At 44.1% G+C, this 20947-nt stretch overlaps 1 protein-coding gene across 4 annotated transcripts in view; it reads right to left on the reverse strand.

Moving 5' to 3' along the window:
• Positions 1 to 602: 602 nt before the first annotated feature.
• Positions 603 to 20947, reverse strand: part of fz2 (frizzled 2) — a 92096-nt gene continuing 71751 nt past the window's right edge. For all 4 annotated transcript variants that reach the window (XM_012374410.2, XM_012374408.2, XM_012374409.2 and 1 more), the window contains one exon: positions 603 to 7638. In XM_012374410.2, the coding sequence (XP_012229833.1) occupies positions 5291 to 7612 (2322 nt within the window). In that variant the 5' untranslated portion in view covers positions 7613 to 7638 and the 3' untranslated portion in view covers positions 603 to 5290. The remainder of the gene's footprint in view (positions 7639 to 20947) is intronic.

The raw sequence follows: 20947 nt of genomic DNA on the forward strand, positions 1-20947 counted from the left end.
ATTACACGGTGACTCACGTTACGTGGGGGTGGTGCGCCCCAGACTTGGTTGGCGGTGTGCCCGATGCGGTCGTTGTCTTCTTGCAGCCAAGGCAGCTCGAGAGGAATACAAACTTCGTGACGATAATAATTTCGTGAATTGAATCGAAAGAATCTAAATGTTTTTTCCTTAATGCAAGCTATATTAGATTCATCAATATTTAACTATCTGTTGAATAAAGAAAGACTTCTACTTCTCTAAATGCTTTGAATAGCAGAATAATTTCTACGCGCTTCCAACGTGAAAGAAATAATTACAAATTCAATTTCACTCTAAGGAGAAACGTCAATAAAAAAATAAAAGAGCGTACAAATATCATTAGTAGAAATGATAAAGATAAGAAGGCAATTTACATGACCTACAAACAAATGTAAATTGTTTTCGCGGTGGGAACACAGATTTATCTGCAAAATACAAGATGTCGATATGTCACGCTCTACGGCGTCGCGTCGAGGGACATGCGAGGAAAATTGGGGTAAGAAAAACGAATGACGCTTGGGAGGAGGGGGAAGGGGAAATCGTTGTCGCCCGAAGAAAGAGGGGAAGCAACTGACGCAGGGAAATTAAATAATAATAAAGTATATTAAAAATCGTATACATTTTTGCATATACGCGTATGTATATACACGCGGATGTGTGTGTATATAAATACACACATATATATCTATCTATATATTTTTATATTTATACTTTTGCGACCAATCGGAACGGTGGCCGATTACATCTACGGTTACTATGGCAACGTAAAAATTGTACAAAACGGCGGCCGACACCGGCCGCGTGTGAAACTCATCGCGCGGGTCAGAAACGTAAATGCATGAATGCGAAAAAACGCACGGATGTAAAATAATAAAAAAAAAAAAAAGAAGAAGGGAGAGACGAAGAGAGGCTCCGATATCGCGCTTCGGTCGAGCCACGTCTCGATCGTGTTTCTCGAAACACACACAGCACTTTGTACACACAGTATTCTCCTCTTTTATTGACAATTAGTGTGACAAAAAGTGGCTTACAAATACTTATAAAGATTCCTTCTCTCTTATCAATTTCTCTACATCGCCCCTCAATAACCACACGATCGCTCACGGATCTCTGCGAGAGAGACCGCACCTTCGATGCTCACACACACCCCGAAATTCGGCATTCCACTATGCCGAATCTTCTCTCTCTCTCGCTTCCTCTCGCCTCCGTGCGACATCGATCACCTTTTCTCTCCTCGGTTATGTCGTTGGCGTGATATGTAACACTAACTGTAAGACGTTTTTTACTCCAGCTACTCTATAACATTACGCGTGTATATTTTGGCAGAGGTTTTCCGTCCAACACAGAGACGGTCGATGCGTTTTTTTTTTTTTTTTTTTTTTTTTTTAAGTTGGATGAGGCAGTTTTCGTTTTTCAGTCCTTTCTTTTTGCTTGTGCTCTGCGCTCGCAACATCTCGTAAAAAAGAAATACACTGGGCAGTTAATCAGGATTGTCATGCTATACGCTTTTTCTGTTCCCGTCTTTCGTTGAGAAGTAACTCAAATGTTTGCGTTATTGCACTACGACATTATTACAGGAGTTGAAGAAGAATCCCCAAATACGACACGTATATTATCCAAAATTTGTCCGAATTAAATTTTACCACATTCGGTCGTAGTTGCATTACGAGATGCCGTAAAGTTCTCTCCGAATCTACTTTCGATTTCGCTCCTTTCGACGCTGGGGAAGGTTCGGGATTAATGGTATTGCTAATGTGGCGCGTCGTCACGCGTATAATACGTACTTAAACGTCCGTTATGTCTCGCGCGTAATCTCGCTTTTGGGATTACTTCTAGATCATCGGGATTTACATAAGAATTACATACGCGCGCGTGCATAACTTTCCTCTACCCGCTATGCGCGGGGTGCATGTAGATTTTCCTCGCGCCCGGCGAAGGGCGGGCTTACCCTCTTATGTTTTCCGCTATCGCGTCGTCCGCCCCTTCGCGACACGTGCGCCAAGGAGCCGATGGTCACACGAAGTACAGTAAAAATAAAAAGCGCCGCGTCTATCTCTCCGTTATCGTGAACTTTCGACGGCAATCCGGTAATACGCGCGACAAGAGTGCGACACGCTTTTACTTACGGTATAAAAAGATTCGACCTAATACACCGATGTGTTAAATTATATTGTTATCTTCGCGAGACAGATTTATATATATATATATTTATGTATATACTTATATACGTATATTACGCATTTTGTGAACGCAGACAAATCTAATTACGTGACGATCGTTCGCTCGTGGCGGTAATAATGCTCCAACATCCTGTTATTGCAAAAGTAGGTCAAATTGAAAGATCTATTAAAAATGAAAACAGATCTATTAAAAATATCGATTAACTCGGACCATATTATTTAGAATTTACAATCTAGAATTGAAATTTTTTTATCATAAACCCAAAATATATTACTTTACACGGAAAAAAAAGATATTCTTATTTTAAAAATATTTTTATTTTTAACATGAAAATCTTGAAATGATATTATATTGCTTTAACGAAGAAAACTGGCTTGAATGAAGTCATTTTATATAGTTCAATCAAGAAAAAAATATTCTTATTATTTAAGAATAATTTTCTTCAATGGAAAAGAAAAAATGTTGGATAGAAAATAACATATTTTTCAAATAAAAGAGAAAGATGTTTTATTGTCAAAATAATTATGTATTTTTAAATACTTGCTTGATTGTGAATATGCTTATGTATTGTATAGGGATATGACATTGGTCATATGCCTTTCCTGTCATGTTTATTGAGTCAAACGTATTGCTGAATGTTCTATGGATAGCAACAGTTGCAATAGTATTAGATGTTAAAAAAAAAAATATATATATATATATGTCGTTTTTTGAACTTGGCCGGAGACACTACCGCGTCTCCTGATATATATATATATTGTATTCTTCAAGTAATCATTATAAAATGGAAATATATAAGACTATAGTATTGTGAAAATTTAAGATTATTAAATTCTCATCGGAAGATTATAAATTGTTGCGTATACCGGGTGATTCGAAAGGTCAGGTCAACCAACTAGGAGATGAAAGAGGAGTTTGAGTGGAATAAATAATGTAAATAACTTTTTATATAAGCTTTTTATATAAGCTTTGATTTGACACTACTTTTTTTTCCGTGTATGATCTAAAAACTTATTAATTAAAAATTCAACAAAATAATCTGATTGATAAATGATCTGATTTTATCAATCTTCTTTAAACTTTTGTTAACGAAGATTATAATTGACGATTTATCGATTCTTAACAATCTGATCTGGAATTACGTCAAACTGACGCAATTAACAAATTCTAATTAAATAAAACAAGGAAATATATGTTTAATGTGATTATATAAATATTTTAATAAAGCGTCAAAGCACTGCACGTAATCTATCTCGAAAAAAATTAGTGAAAGCGACGGATTTTAGTTCGATGTTGCATAACGCGACCCAATTAATCCGGATCTTTTCCAGCTATATGCGATAACTTTTGCGATTTAGCTGACGATTGTTTGTGAAAAGACGTAGCGCTCACCACGAACGCGATCGTCTTCGCGTCTCAACATCCTACTTTCTCTGACGACCATTTTATTTACAGTTATCGACTAACATCTAAAAACAATATTTACAGTAGTCCATCCCGCTTGCTTTGTTACTTCAGCGTCCACCCTGTACACTCATTTCTACTTTATACGCGCGTTTCTTGCCAACAGCAGCAGCAGCAGCAGCAGCAGTCTGGTTTCGTCGAAGCTACTTTCAGAATTTCACGATTGCGACGGGTAGCAATAGCGAACGATTAATTCGAGAAGGTCTTGGGAGAGGGACCTCAGCACGTGATATTGCGACGGCGTGATGGTTTTCTTTCTTTTGGGGAGGGAAGGAAGCTGCCGCTTGCAGCGTACGCGCTTTTGCATCCGTATGCGCATTTTTTACGGCTAGATTAGATAAATAGACGAGACGATACACGTTAGACGGACACGGTCTAAAGCCTCATCTACAATCAGTCAGAAGACGGTGTCGTATGTCGTACGCATGCGTATTTAAGTGTCGGTTGCCGTAAAGTTCTTGTCGAAAGCCGGACGTCGTTGTCGCTCGGAAGATGGTCAAGTCTCATCTTTTACGAAAACGACACGACAATAACAGCAACAATGGCGGAAGAAATAACGGTGGATGAAATTATTATAAATATCGTTCAGGACAATAAGTGCATTTATTTACCCACCATCTTCGAGAGATTTTACGTTTCTCCTTTAAAATTCTTCGTATTTTTTGAATTTGTGTGTAACTGATAAACAAATTATGATAAATTGCGACCAATTCTGTAATATCCATTTTATCCACAACTTATATTTACAACTTTAACCTCTAAGATCTTCTAAGATTGATTTATCACCGTAACGACACACAATTTGATTGTAGATTAGTATGTTGAGCAAACAGCTGCGACATACGACTAGCGACATCCGACAAGCATCTTCCGACTTGATTGTAGACGAGGCCTAAAAGCGGGCCTTACGAGCGCCGCTTTTACGAAAGAATGTAAGAAAGATTAGAGAAAGAGATAGATAGATATGGATAGACGAAGAAACCTATCGACACCGCACGTTCTCGCGTGCGCGCACGCTCGCGAAGTCTTTCTTTTAAATCACAATCTCACTACACCGCGGCACTCGAGCGATCCTCCCTGCCGATGATCACCGATCACCGTACACCAAGGAATCGTCTTTTTGCAACGTACCTTTTCACAAGAATCCACCAACGTTTGTCATCGACAATACACCAACAAGACACTCGGAAAACTGTCAATGATCCAAGTGGCAGAGAAGACACCTCGAGATTGCCGCGGCAGAAGACACGTACAGGCTAATACGTATATTGGGTAATCGTGAAGCACCGCGGCCACTCGTCGTCCATCCGTGAGCCGCCGTGGGTCGTCCAATCTCCAACCGTGCTGTCTTTCACACCTCGGTGGCCTGCGTGTAGGACGGCGCGATTCCGTGCGCCGGCGTCAGCGGCCCCGTCGTGGACGCGAGCGATCTCCTGGAGTAGATGGTCGCCGCCGAATGAGGCGTGTGCGGCGCCGTGTGTGGCGCCGTGTGCGGCGTCGCGTTGTGCCTGCGCGAGGCCGAGGCGAAGGGCTAGATGGGCCCGTAATTGCTGAGGGCGGAAGGCCGCTCCTGTTGCTGCTCGCCGCAACCAGCGGTATTCATGTCGCCCCCCGCCGACTGGTGACGTCATACGTGCGAAAGTGGCGGTTGCTTGAGTACATGATGATGCAGGTGGTGCTGAGACGCGCTCGCGACACTTCCGGGTGGTAGAAGAGCGCTGCCGGGGCCCGGAGCCGGTGGATACGGCATCCCGACGCCACGGCCTACGACGCCCTTGATGCCGACGCTGCCTATTCCGCCGCTGACACCCGTCACGCCGGCCACCATGCCGGCGCCGCTCATGTGACCGCCTGGACTGCGATCACCGCCGAACAAACGCCTCCACAATCGTCTCCAGGAGTCTACCGTCTTGCTGCTCCAGATCCAGACGCCCGAGGTGATGCCGACCGCGAGAGCCATAAAGTACTTGAGCATCAAGACGAAGTAGAGAGGTCTTGCGCGCGGCCGGCAGGGACACGCCAGCGAACTGAGCCATTCGTCTCGCAAGGACGATTCGTAGATGTGACAGGCCAGCACCACGCCGGCCGGCAGTGTGTAAAGAACGCTGAACACGCCGATCCGTATCATTAGTTTCTCCAGTTTGTCCGCCTTGGCGCCGGGCTGGCGCTTGATGACCGATCGAATTCGGAAAAGACTGACGAAACCGGCCAGCAGGAAACTCGTGCCGAGCAGAAGATAGACGAACAGAGGCGCCAGGATGAAGTTGCGTACACCTTCGGGCGCGACCGTGCACACTCCGGCCACCGGGTCACCGGCGACGCCGCCCGAAATATACGCCCAAACTGTTTGCACGGTCGGTGCTACCCAAGCTACCAGATGAAAGTACTGCGAGTACGATGCTATGGCCTCGTTGCCCCATTTCAAGCCGGCGGCGAGGAACCAGGTGAATGCGAGAATCACCCACCACACGGACGACGCCATGCCGAAGAAGTAGATCATGAGGAAAACGGTGACGCACGCGCCTGGGCCTTGAGCGCCGGACTTGAGAGCTGGACCGTCGCAGGCGATCTCCTCGTGGCCGATCATGCTACGCGACAGGTAGCCCACCGCCACGACGAAGTAGCAGACCGAGAGGAAGACGATCGGACGCTCAGGATACTTGAAACGTTGGGTGTCGATCAGGAACGTGGTGATGGTTACGAGTGTGCTGGCGGCGCACAGGCCGCTCCACAGTGCCAGCCATATGGCCGCGAAGTCGCGTTCGTCGTTGGTGAGAAACGCGCCGCGGCACGGCAGGGCACAGTCCGGCACCCCCGCGATCTCCTGGATGATGCTTCGACCGAGGCTTCCCATCGGCGGCGCCGGCGCCGGTATTACTCCACTTACGGCCATGCTGGCCAGACCACTGTTGACCCCGGTGCTGCTGCTGCTGCCGGTCCCGATGATGCTGCCGCTGACGCCGGTTATCGGCGCGCCACCTGCCCCCAGAGGCACGAGGGGCGCTCTGCATCTGCACGCGCAGTCCCTTGTCCTCTCCCCCGGGGGGTGCTGGCAGTTTTTTTGGTTCTTGCCCGGCTTGCAGCGAGGCGTCAGTGTGGGCTTGCTGGGCCGCGTCGGCCGCGCCGGCAGTCCCGGCGGCGGATTGCTGCTCACCGTGCCACCGCTGGCACCGGCTCCCGGATGAGTGCTGCTGGTGCGGTTGTCCTGCTCCATGCACAGATTCTCCGGATCTTCGTTGTGATTCGGCAGACGCTCGCACGCCATTCGTTCCGGCCACGAGAAGCCGTACTGCTGCATCAGAGGCGAGCAGCCCGCGCGCGCTCGCTCGCACACGCTGCGACAGGCCGGCAGCGGTTTCGTGTACTCCGGGATGCAGATCGGCGTGTACATCGAGCAGAGGAAGAACTTGAGATCCGGCGAACACTTGATCTCCACCAGCGGCCAGAATTGGTGCACTTCCAGGCCGGCCTCCTCCTGCGTGTCGTGATTCAACTCGTTCGGCATCGCGGTGAGATTGTAGCCGATACCGCGGCACATTGGGATCGTGATCTCCTCGCATCGTCCGTTTCCCTTGGGCTTGTCGATGCCGGAATGCGTGCCGTCACCGATGCCACCGCCGATGCCACCGAGCACGCCGTTGCCGCCGCCGCCGCCGCCGCCGCCGCCCACCCCGTTGCCATCGGGATTCGAGCTGCTGTCCGACACCACGCCGCTCACCGACGACGATGAGGACGCGGAACCGCCGGACGAAGATGAGGATGACGAAATGCCCGACCCCGATCCGACGACGCTACCTACCGGACTTATCGCCGATTGTACATGCAATTCCGAATGTACATGCGACAGCATCGTCACGGACACCAACAACATCAACAGACTCGTCATCGTTCGTGCTGGGAACAGCTTCGTCCGTCGCACCGATCTCATGTTCAAGGACGTTCGACTCATAGTTGCGTAGCTCGCATAACTGCCGCCTGCAACAGAAAGCGAAGGATACTTTTATCGTCGACATTTCTATTATATGTACAATGGAATTGCTTATATTGTGGGAAGTATAAGAGTGTGGCGCAAATATATTAACAATGATTGTGAGAGCTTCAGTTTCCCACAATTATGACAATAATCAAAATATGACAAAAGTAAAATGTTTTTTATTTTTTTGTTAAATCTGCAAAAAATAAATATAAAAATTTCAAGAATCAATATACATATATTATGATATTAATAACATATGGTTTTTACATGTGCCATATTTAATAATAATTGTCTAACATCAAAAAAAAGCAATATCATTGCTCTTTAACGATTTGTTTTTACGTGCGTATTTTTCATTCGTGTAAAAAATATTTATCAAAGATAGAGTATTCATCGCATTACAGAGAGACTATCGGAATGATACTGAAAATACTGAATAGATTTGAGTTTAATCCAGCAAGAGGAGTGCACGTGGCCGGTCGAATGCGCGAGCGAGTCTCGCTTCGTTTGCAATTCGAACTATCAAAGCACGACGGAGCCGTTTCGGTAACCCGGTCGGGTTCAGTAACTCCGGGGCGAGTCGCGTCGCGTGTATCCGCTCTTTCGTAAAAGTCCGAGCCGACGATCGATGCCTAAATAGCCGGCTGGCGCGGGATGCGTTCGACCGCTCGCTTTGCTCGTTCGTTCGCTCGACCTTAACGAGCAAGGGCGTAGCTTTCGAATGTCTCGTACATAAATCAATGTCGGTGGTTCGATCGCTTGCTAGATACTCCGGGTCAAAACCGGTACGTCTCTCGCGCAAAGCCGGGCCGATGCGATCGCAGAACCGTGGGATGCCGGCTCGAGAGCATAAATTTACGAATAACAAATAACGGGTGAGGATTAAAGTATTATTCGCGGATAAAGGACAACTCTATTTAAATAAAATGTCTTGTTTGTGTATCACAAATGAATATTATATTCGAAATCAAATTTTGCTCAAAAGAGATAACTAGAATTCCTGAATTTCCTCAAACCACAAATGAATTTTTATTCAAACACAAATTTCATTAAATTTTAATTGAATTCTGTAATATAAATAATTCCAACAAATGCAAATATTTAATACGCATTGTTTTATGTTAAAAATAATGAATAAAATATTTCACTTAAATAAGGGGTTAAATAAAAAATTATTTGAAGAATGCAGTTCTGCTGGAACGCACGCTGAAGATTATCGAAGGAAAGGATACGGTGGGAGCGCGAAAGGGTACAGCGAGGAAGAATGGAGAAACCGGCGAAAACGATGACGAGGGGGAGAGAGAGAAAGAGAGAAAGAAGAGAAGAAAAAGACAGAAAAAGGGATCGAAGCAGTCATGGATCTTATAATAGTCGAGCCGCGGAAAACACGTGACCGGAGCGAAATGTTATTATAGGAGGTGGTGTTAGTTTTACCGTTTGTTAACTGCTAGCGCCCTGAGACGTTGCTATTTATAAGACGCCGTGCCGGCCCGACGTGCATATACTCCGGCGTCGGAATGGGGGAGGAGAAACCGCTACGTGTGTGGCTTGGATCGGCCGATCGCGGCCGTGCGCGCGTACGAAATGCATCGGCGAGATGCATCCGCCGCCGCAGCTGCGCGGAAACGATGCCTCTCAATAGAGACGTATGCGCTTTTGATTTTCGCTTCGTTACGGAGTCCGCTTCGCAATATCGTTAGCCCGTCAACGAGTATACCGCGACGGGCCGCGGCTCGCTATAACGCCGCTCTGTTCGATAATGTTACAGAGAGCGCGTTATTATGCACCACGCCGCAGCGATTGCACGGTAATAAATACGCGCGTCGATCGCGCGATCGTTAGCGAACGTCTTTCCCTCTCATCTTCTACTATTCGCAGATTTCAAGTGAATCTAATCTAATCGTATCTGATTACTCAATCGTGCGAAAGGTTACCAGCTCGTTTTAGCGTATGAAAATTTCGTCCTTCCTCCATTTCATCCCATCCATTTATTATCCATCCGTTTTTCGTAGAATATTACGTGATAGATGCCGCAAAGACCGCGCGCGCGTGCGCGCGTATGTGTGTGCTGTCGATATGATATATCGAATTTGATCCTGCGGGTTGCTGGTATATCCGCGAGCGATTCGAAGAACTATTATACTATAAAACTTATTCGACGAAACGAATATCCATTAATATGTTGCATAAAGTAAAGGTAATACGAGGGAGGCGGGCGGGACGCCGGCAATGAATCACTTTTAAAGCCGCGCTCCCGCTGCCCGGTGTATGCGGGCCGCGCTGGTCGATGTTGTTTGGGTTACGATACGCTTCTCTTTTATGGAAATTTCGTGCTCTTTTTGCTCTCACCCACGTCTATCCTCGTTCATAACTAGTTTCTGCGAATAGCACGCGCGCGCCGCGATCCGTTCGCCGTCGACGCGACAGCTAATTAAAAGTTTATACATATTAATATCCCGCAAGTCCTTTTTACGTGCCGTTTATTTGCATTCGCGTTCGCACGATTGATCGCGCACGAACGAGGACTAGGTCGAATCGTTCGTTTCGCCTCGGCGAGCCAGTCGAGAGAGAAAAAAGGCGTCGATATGCGCCGAGAGGCGCGCTCCTCGCGCTGAAACGTGATGCGTTTATAGCGCACCGCGACGAACGATTTGTCCGCTGTCAATCCGTCTCTCTTTTTCGAGAGAGTTTCAATTTACGCCGCAGCGAGGAAGGGCCGTGATATCCGATCATAAAAGGGACAGGCACCGAGGCGTAAGAACGAAAAGCAGCAGCAGAGCGGCAGCTCGGCGAGATATCGCACGTTTCTTTGCGAACACGCTGCTGCTAAAGGTACGTAAATCAAAATGCGCGGCGAGATTTATGGCGAGGTATGGATGAGGTATGCGTTATACTCCCTCGTTAGTTGGTAAAACTGATGGCGGCCCGGTGGTGTCGGGTTTTATATCAAATCGCGCGTCACGAGCATTAATCATGAATTCACCGCGCTCACCCCACCCGCCTCCGCAAATTCGCTCGCGGAGCTAAGAAAAACAAGGTAACGAAATACAGTCCGCCGGGATTCGCCCGCTTTCTCTCCGTGATTTTACATCATCGGCCAAAAGAGTTTTCGCCGTTCGTCGAAATAACTCGGCGGAATGTTTAGCTGCATGCTAACTTCGCGATAAATGTTGGCGCAATTAACATAAATTGCGCGCGTCGCCGCCGGAATCTTCCCAATTATGCTAATTTTCTGATTTAAGGAGCTATTAAACATTTTGCCGGTGACGGCTATAAAGTTTCGGCTTGTGGAAGAAGAACATCAGAAACTTTGTAATAATAAAAAAAGTAGTAGTAATTTCATTTCGTTTCCAAATGTAAAATAAGGAGAAAAAATAAATAAGTTTGATAAGAAAATAATGCACTCGAGCTTACTTGAATTCTTCGAGTGAATTATTTCTTGCAAAATATTTATTCTAATAACAATTAAGCCAGAACGCGTCAGAGATTGAAACGTCTTCTTCCGTCGAAAATAGCGATGCAGCAGCACAATTCCGATATGAACTCAGCGTTTGACGCACAGAGCGTATACATATACGTTCGGAAGTTAACTTGGCATAGTTTACGCGCGCAGCAAGCTCCTTCTGGTATCTATCTTCCCCGACCAATCTGGACATCTAAACTTGGCCTTCGAGCGCACTCTCTCCTCTTCGACGAGTTTATTAACGATGCAACGCGCGGGGCGTGCGAGAGATAGAAAGAGAGAGCCTAAGTCGCGCGAAAGCGCGGATAACCGGAACTATTTGTTAGAGCCCCCGGGTGTGATACGTACATTCACGCCCGACAATATGCACTTCGGCCTTTATGCGAGTATAAAGTATGTTCTCACGCCTTTCGGACGCCACATTCTACCGCAATATACAAAGTGTATCAATTTTATATCAATTTCGTTTTTATATCGCACGCTAAATTAATAAAGACAACGATAACTTTGATTCAGAGCAGATATAATTTTTGAGTGAATAAAAAAGTTATGAGAATTCGATTAATTAAGATTTAGTAGTTTTCATCGAATGAATCGCAAAATATTATTGCACAAATATTTCAAATTATTTACATTTTGTTATGATAATCTAATTAAAAATTTTAAACTCTTGCGTAAATAAACTTTCTTGGAAAAATAAACTGGAGGCAATAAAGCTGTCAAGGCATCCTGTATATTTAACGTTGAATATAATGCGAAAGTTACGCGTGACGCGCGGTTGTGTACCTTTTTTTTCACGCGGTGCGATTACGAGACATTCAACGCAGTCACTTAGGTAAAAAGCGCGGAAGATATTCTCAATATCGCGTGCCTCTGCGGCTGACATACGGTCTCTTTTTCCCTTCCTTTTTCGCATACATGCCACAGCTATGCGAAACCGTGCTGTTACTCGAATCGCGCGATTCCCAGAATACACGCGTAAGATCGGATTTACCAAAGCCTGCGTGCAAAGGCGGCACGTTTGCTACCGTATACTAGACGCTGTATCAAATTTTCGTCAAACCTCAAGCGTATTCTTTGATCAATCCGACGTTAACTTTTCCTCTCTGACAGATTTAGACGAAAACGTAACTATTGAGTTGAACAAAAACGCGTGATTAATTTTAAAAATTGAGGAATTTTTATGAATTAAGCTCGGCGACTGCAAAATAAATAATGACATGTCATTTCTCAATTAACTCTAAACGAGCTCTATATCAGCAGAGAATCTTAATTTAAATTTCAGATATTCCGCGATCGAATATCATTAAAATATTAATTCGTCCGCGGTTAGCTATTTGTATTTCGTAATTGCGCGGACGCGAGCAGCAAATGCGTTCGCGATCTATCAACTTTCATTTCCTTTATTTTTATCTCAGCGCCAATCGAGCGCAATAAAGGACTGGTAACAACCGATGATGCATCGCTCGTTCAATCAGGATACGAACGCTCGATAATCGCCACCATCGAGTTACCACCATCATGCCGCGTAGCGATATCGAAATACACGCGACGAACATATCATTTGTCTACGATGAAGTTCTACCCGTAATCGTCGCTTGTCGAGTGCACGCGGGGCGGATCTTGATACGTATATAACTATTTCCTGTCTTGAATTTCCTCTTGCCTTTCTGCACGTTCTGCTCAATGCGAAAGCGGCGGTGAGGCCATTTTCTTCACGAACGAGCACGCGCACCGCACTCATCATCACATTCTCAGCAATCATCGCGTTTAATACGGCGGACAGTAATGCGAGAACACGCTTCTTTCGCGCGAGTAACATTGGGCGTTGTCGCATCCGGTTCTGCTGTGATACGCGAGACCGACCGGAAGCCGAGACGCATTGGAGCGTTTTGCTCATGTGACTGCTTCGAGAAGTTACAATTTTTCAAAAGATTGCTAAAATATTATTTGAAATATGTTACGATTACGATGCTTACAATTGTCTATTAAGGGGGAATTCTCGTTCAAAAAAATCGATTTGTTCTTTTTTTGCATAAATCAAAAGTACACGGAAAGAACACTTTTGCTGAAAGATCTAAAAGTTGCGCCAGATATAGATTCAAAAGTAAATTTTGTTGAACAATCAAAATTTCTTTCATATTGCAACAAAAAGTTTCGAGTACTCTATTGATAAATTTTGATTGATCCAACAAAATTTATTTTCAGTCTGTATCTGGCACAATTTTTAGATCTTTTAGCAAAAATGTTTTTTCCATGACAAAAATATGCTTCCAAAAGGTCAAATTCGTAAAAATATTCACACAATAGCTCATTTACTGAGACGCATCAGAGTCCGAAACGACAAGTGGTTGACGATTGACGGTAGGTCTAGGGTTGGTCTATTGTTCGTTTTGTTTCTTTTGTTTGGGACCTTTGTAAAATCCTTTGGATTTTGTAAATATATTTTTCTCATATGTATACGCGTGAATGTGGAAAATCCCACGAAGCGTGACACAAAGCCCACTAAAAATCTTTTCCTTCCAATTTTCGAAATTTAGGCATCACTTTGCAAAATCTTGATTAAATAACAGGCGAAAAAAGTGAGCAAGGAAAATGATGAAATAATAACTCAGAGGCGTGAAAACTGTAATCACCTTATAATATAAGGTCAATCATATCTTTAGCACACATTATCGCCGCGCTCGTAAATTGTTCGGAGGCCTCCGTAATAAAGTTACAACGTCCTGCGAGGCGAATCCCAATTTGATACACAGACTCATAATAATCTCCTGCGGGTTCTAGCAGGCGAGATTGTCTCATGTCGGAACACCTTTTATATCTCTATAAAACGACGTAAATGCGCGCATCCACCTCGCGGGTGCGAATATACTGCACGTAGGTGCTATCGCGAGATTGGCGCGGCGAGAGCGAAGCAGTGAGAGAGGATTCCTCTTGCTCCGACGCGCTTACAAGGCTGCGCACACCTACCACTCGCCGTGCGAGAGCGCGAGTAAACCGCGACCGAGAAGGATCACCGATCTCGTCACGCCCCTTTCCTCATCGTTCTTCCATTCTCTCTCTCTCTCTCTCTCTCTCTCTCTCTCTCTCTCTCTCTCTCTCTCTCTCTCTTCCCCACCTCTCTCTCCTCGTTCCCGTCGTCCTCCGTCCCTTCGCACGCACCTACCACCCGTGTGTACGCGCGCTAATTAATCAGGGAATGAATTATGGATTCATGCGCTCGCCTAATTGGATCCGTCGCCTCGTGGAGGCGCGAAGCGTTCAGTCTCAGAAGACGCTCGCGCGCTCCACGCGATTCACCTTGGCTCGCGCGCACGAAAGAAAGAATGTTCGCAATAATAGAGCTCGCGGTGCAAACTTGCGTGCCCCGCTATCGACGTATCGCCGCGGAGATGAGTTTATCGATGTATCGCGTGTTTGCGCGAATACTCCGCAATGCCTGCCCCCTTAATTATGTCGTCGTTAACGAGTTACAGCTGCTATATCGTCTAAAATTTGGTTTGTTTCGCGGATAAAGGAGATGAGAAGAAAAAGCCTCTCCGAGCTCTCCGAGGAGATCATTAATGAGGCACGGCTCTTTAACGTCGCCGCGGAATTCGGTCATCGCCCTGGTCTAAATCGACTTCGCCAGAGCGAAAACTGCAAACCGCAAAGTGTGAAGCGAAGCGATCTAAATGCTTTGAGCGGCTTCCACGATCGTTTGATCACTTCCAAGAATACTGGGCGCGTTAGCGCGAGAATGGCAGCCGGTCGTCTTTCGTTCATCTTTCGTTAAAGCGGCAACGATGCGGAAAATCTTGGCCGCATCTCGCACTCGCTACATCCCCCTGAACATTCGATGGAAACGTTGATATATACACTCGTTCTGTCATGCCTGGATGGCCATAGAAAAGCCCGCTCGCGGTTGCGGGGAGAAAATGAGAGCTGGAAGGAGAAGGGCAGACATGGAAGATGAACGAGTCGTTGCCACGTTCGCTATTTACTTTTCACGTGCGACGGGTGGCAAAAGCAACGACCATCCTGGCGTGTCCCGACGTTGTGGAGAAGTCAGCTGGAACCGGCCAAGTAGTTTTTCCCGGAGGAAGCGAAAGAGAGAGGGACTTGCGCGCGACGAGTGCGAGCGAGACGGCGTTTTAAAACCGTAAATCATCGTCCTTACACGTTGTGCGGATGACGGCGCGCGTGTGGGGAAGCAGGAAAGCAAAGAGAAGCTCGAAGAAAAAGAACGAGAGATCCGGAGATAAATGGGTAAACAGGTAGGTGCGTAGTGAGATGGGAATGGAGGAGTCAGGCAGACATCCGTCGCTCGTTATGCGGCTGCTTTCGGATCCTAAAATTCGTATCCGGGACGATCTGTCGCCTACCTGACATTTTGACCTTGATCAGAATGTCTCGATGAATCTTCCGGATGATTATGTGAATCGTTCGACATGTGCATTAACCTACGATTCGACCTCTCATTACACATGTGAGATAACACGTTCGAACGATATTATCGCGATGATCAAGAAATTTTTTATTCCCTTTTGGCCATTTCCAAGTAATCTTAATATTATTTTCATGGAATTTCCGTTCAGCACAATTTTAAAATATAATTGTTTCCACGTACTTCATTTTTGTTTAGCATAATTTTTCTAATTTTAGTTTCTAGATGTTTTAAATGGCTCCAGCAATCTCACATTCAACGATGAATTAATTAATCGACAACTTGATATTTTTTAGTGTTAAAAGGAATGCCGGGGATGCGCAAAATGTATTTCAAAATTGGTCGCAAAGACATATTTCGCAGTCGACTTTTAATTAAGATCACGACGAAGTCCGATTTACGGTGGCGGCCATTTGTGAACTCTTCTTAATGTAACGAGCGTAGATAAGCGGCCGCGTTTGCGAGCACCTAGCGCTGCTTAATTACTGGTAAGAATTAAATGGTGTGTCGTAAGTCTCCGCGTGGGTCTAAGTGAAAATTTAAAATGAAGGGTAATAGAAAAGACGACAGTGTAGCCGCGTTATTACCACGGCAAACCTTCTTAAGAATACTCGGAAACCGAGACTCGTACCCATCACTAAACGGGGCTGTTCTTTAATCTTATCTGATATGAAGATCGCGTTGAATATTATCACAAAGAGAAGCTCGGGCAAGGAACTCCTTCCAAATGGGATTCTTGTGAATGCCGCTGTCTCGCGGAAATACTGAACCTATTGTACTTCCAGCATTTTGAGTCACATTACTGTTTCGCCGTGATAACTCGGATTTCGACTTCGTTGTAACTTTTATCCACGATTCACACTCATGTTACGAATTTAACGCTTTTCAAATTTATACGTTTGCAACATTGTCTTTGTATTTGATCACCTTTGTGTGTATTTTACATTCTGTAATAAAATATGTATCTCTCCGATGTGAGTTTAAATTGCAATGTGTCTTAATAATTATCTTTACCGACATTTATTATTATTAATGACATTCATCTTTTATTCACATTTCTTGTTCTATAACTACATTTGCATACATTGCGGTATGAACGTAGGCTGTAATCGATGTCACCTCGTTTTGTCTGCTTGATTATTTTCCGCGCCTTAGAAAGTCACGGTGTTGTGGCACTGCGAAAGTGAATGCCAGTACGGGCGCGTAGGAAGCGTTTTTCACAAGACAAATTAATGACGTTATCGCGCCAACTATCTAGAGAATTCACGCGCATTGCGATGAGAATCTGACCGTTGCGGGAATTTTACAAGCTCGATGAAAGGTGAATCATAAGCTTTTGCATCGGAATGAACGAATCCTCGAGAATTCTCAGAAAGTAATTTTCATAGAAATTATTGTTGATACTTGCAAAAAATGTAAATAATATTTTTTACTTGTATGTAATTTCAATATACAGTATCGCAATCAATAAGAAATTAATATAATGCGCAATTTAATCACAATAATAAATCAGTACAATAAGAAATAATAACAGTAATTACTAGAGTAATCATGTAATGTAGGCAGTTGTATGATAAGATTAAGGCTATAGCGATAACGCCAATAATAACGAAGGATGAAATCATAGTAAATAGTATTGAGTAAGCTATTGCGTGTGTTGTGGCTTCCTGGCAGTCACAATTCTATAATTGAACCAGACTGTCGTATCCTACCCGGCTGCGTCAATATTGCGGAGAACCTTCAGGAAGGTCAACAAAGTTAAGATGCCGTTCTCGCCCGCTCGAGTGCGTTCGGGTTTTCCCTATCTGAATTGGAAAATCAATTTCTCAGTGGTTTGTGATTATTATATCTCTATCTCTACACATGCGATATCTCAATGCGATATCTAAATTTAATGATAACGATACTGTCTATTATTTTATTAAATAAAAAAAAAATTAGCTTAATTAAAATCTTGAATTAAATACTAAGCTAATAAAGAAAGAAATTATTAGCGTCAAAAATATTGATATTGTCAGCATAAATTTAGCGTTAAGTGCGACCGTCTCTTCCGGGGCTTTAATTTGCTTAATACGAAGCTCGCAATATAAACGCGAGATGGGAATCTAACAAGCGCATTTAGCGATAAACATGCAATCAGAATGCAAGTCGAAGTATGGTAAGAATTTCTTCGTTGGCACTTCAGCGATCGCAGCTAGTTTCCGTGCTGTCGACGCCAATGCAAATCGCTACCGATGCATCACGGAGCTGTCAACCGTTCGTTGCGTTCGCGATAAAGTTTCCCGCTCGTCCTCCGCTTGAACGGGCTCGAGGCCCGGGGAGAAACAGGCCGGACACGACGGTACGCATCGTCTGCGTCCTTGTCTAAACGCGCCTAACATCGTGAGCTGAATCTAACGCGTTTACATGGATTATCTATAAACCGACGAGATAAAGCGTACAACGTATGCGCGTTCTTTCTGGCATCAACACATGATATTTTCGAACGTTTTTCACTGGATATTAATATTCCCATTGGAAATAAAACTAAAATTCTAAATACGCAGCAAATTCCTCGAAAAATTTTACACCAGAATTTAATTCCGATTTATGTTTACAATTTAGAATGTGATTGCTGTGAAATTTTTGTACAAATTTCTTCTATGCACACTGCGAAGGTGATGGTAAAAAATTTACGACTAAAATTTATTTTGAATATTCTGATAAACCGAGTACGCGATAATTTTATATTAATTAATTTGTCGTAACATTGATTTATATATTTTATGTTTAAAAAAATTGTTTTTTCTAAGGCATCAAAGTTTCTATCTAACTCTTATGCGCTGAGAGATGATTGCCAAACTGAAACATTGCATTATTATTTTAGAACAAGCTTGTACGCGCTAAAATGCGATCTGCAGATTTCTGGAATGAGAATTCGCACACCTGCGTTCTTAGATATCACGGTATCTAAGAACGACTCGCTTGGACGAGACAAGCAAGTACATCATTATTTTGCGCTTCCCTTATGGAAACGGTGGCTTGTTCGCAGAAGGAAAGAAGCCGTCGCCGCGGCGGCGTTTCCTCAACTCGCATGTACGTATGCACGAATGTGGACGCGACCAGAATTATTTGCACATCGCGTATGTCGAGGAGTCTTATTTCGGTTGATCTCCGGATTCTCCGGTGAGGATTAATTGATCGAATAAAACAAAGTCCGCCGCCGCGACTAGACTGACTTACATGGAACACGACGAAGTAGCTTCCTATACTGCTTCTTCTTGTTACGAGGCTACCACAAGAAAACTAATTAAGACTCGGTTACGTTCACTTGTTTCCAGCGTATCGTCCATCGCCGTAGAAAATGGGCTGTCGGTTTTGTTAGATAATAAATATAATCTCGGCAAACTTGAATTTCGACGGAAATGACGAGCTCTTTCATCGAAGCACATTCATGCTTTCTTTTAAGAATATTGAATCTCAAAGAGAAAGATAAATTTATAAAATAACGTATTTTAGAATATAAACAATGGCAGCTATTATTGGTATAGAAGAAAAGGATTTATTCATAGAGAACAAATCATCCCCTTCGCAAGAATTCGAAGAAGAGATCTTAAAAATTCGACGAAGATTCGAAGCGTGATCGTTTCATCGCACTCATCCATTTCCGGCGAGGAAAACGTTATTTATAAGGGAATGTTCCAGGAAAATGTACGCCTGGTTAAACTTTCGGTAATAAAAAAAAAAAAAAAAAAAAAAAAGAGACCGTGCGAGACGACAAGAAATCTTATGGCACAACCACGACGACGTTCCACATCGTCGGCACTCGGTCGATAGTCACACCACCATCAGCGTAGCGTAACCACCATCTCCACCGCCGGCATTACCACCACCGACGAGCCGCCCACCCACCCTAAGGTTCACCCTTGAAAGAGCTTTCCAAGGGTGGTGTTGCTATCGACCCAACCTTGCCCCTCGCGAGAGCTATATGCTAAATTTTCAGAATCGACGCAGTCAGCCTCGAACACGGAAGTAGCGTAAACCACGCTTATTCGAAAAAATGTAAAAAGTATAAACTCCGCTCTCGATGACAGTGATTACGCCGCTTGAAAGCTTTTCGATATTCCGTAAACGATTATTATGAAAAAAAACTCATGCGCCGCGCCGAGAAAATCCTGTGTCACTGAGAGAGAAATAAAATTTTTATTTCGATATAAAAATCGATTTAGAACTCTCTGCACGTGTAATGCAATATCGCTGCGCGAAAAGGATAGAATAGAATATAAGAATTTTTATTTCATGTACCAGATATACATATCACCATTTTATGTTATCGAAGTATCCATTAAACTTTACATTACTTGCAGCTTCTATAGATTGCTGATAATGCCATACCGCATAAATGTTTATAACGTTTAATTTGATTTGCATTAATTCTCTCAGTGACTCTTATTTTCATGCAAATTATTCATTATTATGAGCACTGCGTATATCCGTATAAAGACTTCTTTTGATTTAATAGTGAAAAAAGAAAAGATCTCGGTTTTAATTTTCAGTTGTAGCGTCGCTAAGCTGTTTTCCAAAGCTACAATTTTGAAAATTAGCTGCAGGCAGCCGCACGAACACACTATTACAATGTATTACCCGCTTACAAAAGTACAGGTTGCCGGGGGAAAATAGTGAACAAAATCTCGCGCGACAAAGCTGTGTCTGCTTCTGCATTACGCGTCTCGGTGTAATGATAAAGTTATGATTTCGTGACACGCAATCAAGAGCCGCTCTGTAAATTTAGCTTATCGTTCTCACCTTTTATCGCACGAGTAGTTGAATAGCTACACACGTTACAATATCAAGCAACATTATCTTTTTGAAAACAATACGATGCAAAGAATAACAAATTGTGCTTCTGAATTTTTTGACATATCAGAAATAGACATTCTCTTTACATCTCTCTTTCCTTTTTTTTGTACGCTATTTCTGACCAATCGCAAAAATATCTTTGAAAAGATATAGAAGCACATAGGCGTATTTTATTCCATTCTTTACACGCAGCGTACGATTGCTATTGTTCATCGGTAATATTGTATTTTATGCGTTCCTTCCTACATTCTACTTTTATATCTCTCGACCCCGACTCACTCCCTCGCGCCTGCATGCTGTTTCTTGTGCCTCTCAGTAAATCAGGCAGCCCGCAGCGCGGGAGGCGACACTCCGGTTTTCTTTATTCGCAAAGCACATCGGAGTTTGAAGGGACTCGCAGAGAGTCTCCGAGTCGAAGAATCACAATCGAGGATCTTGCGATCCACGGGGGTCTCCTGACCTCCCGAGAAGGGACCTCCGTTTCGATGCAGATTCCTGCGGTAGCCCCGTGGGGAGAAGGAGAAATCGGTGGGAGGAAGGAAGGTAGAGACTAGCGACACACGGGAGGACGAACGAGGCG

Source organism: Linepithema humile, chromosome 3, assembly GCF_040581485.1.
Source record: "Linepithema humile isolate Giens D197 chromosome 3, Lhum_UNIL_v1.0, whole genome shotgun sequence".
NCBI lineage: Eukaryota > Metazoa > Arthropoda > Insecta > Hymenoptera > Formicidae > Linepithema > Linepithema humile.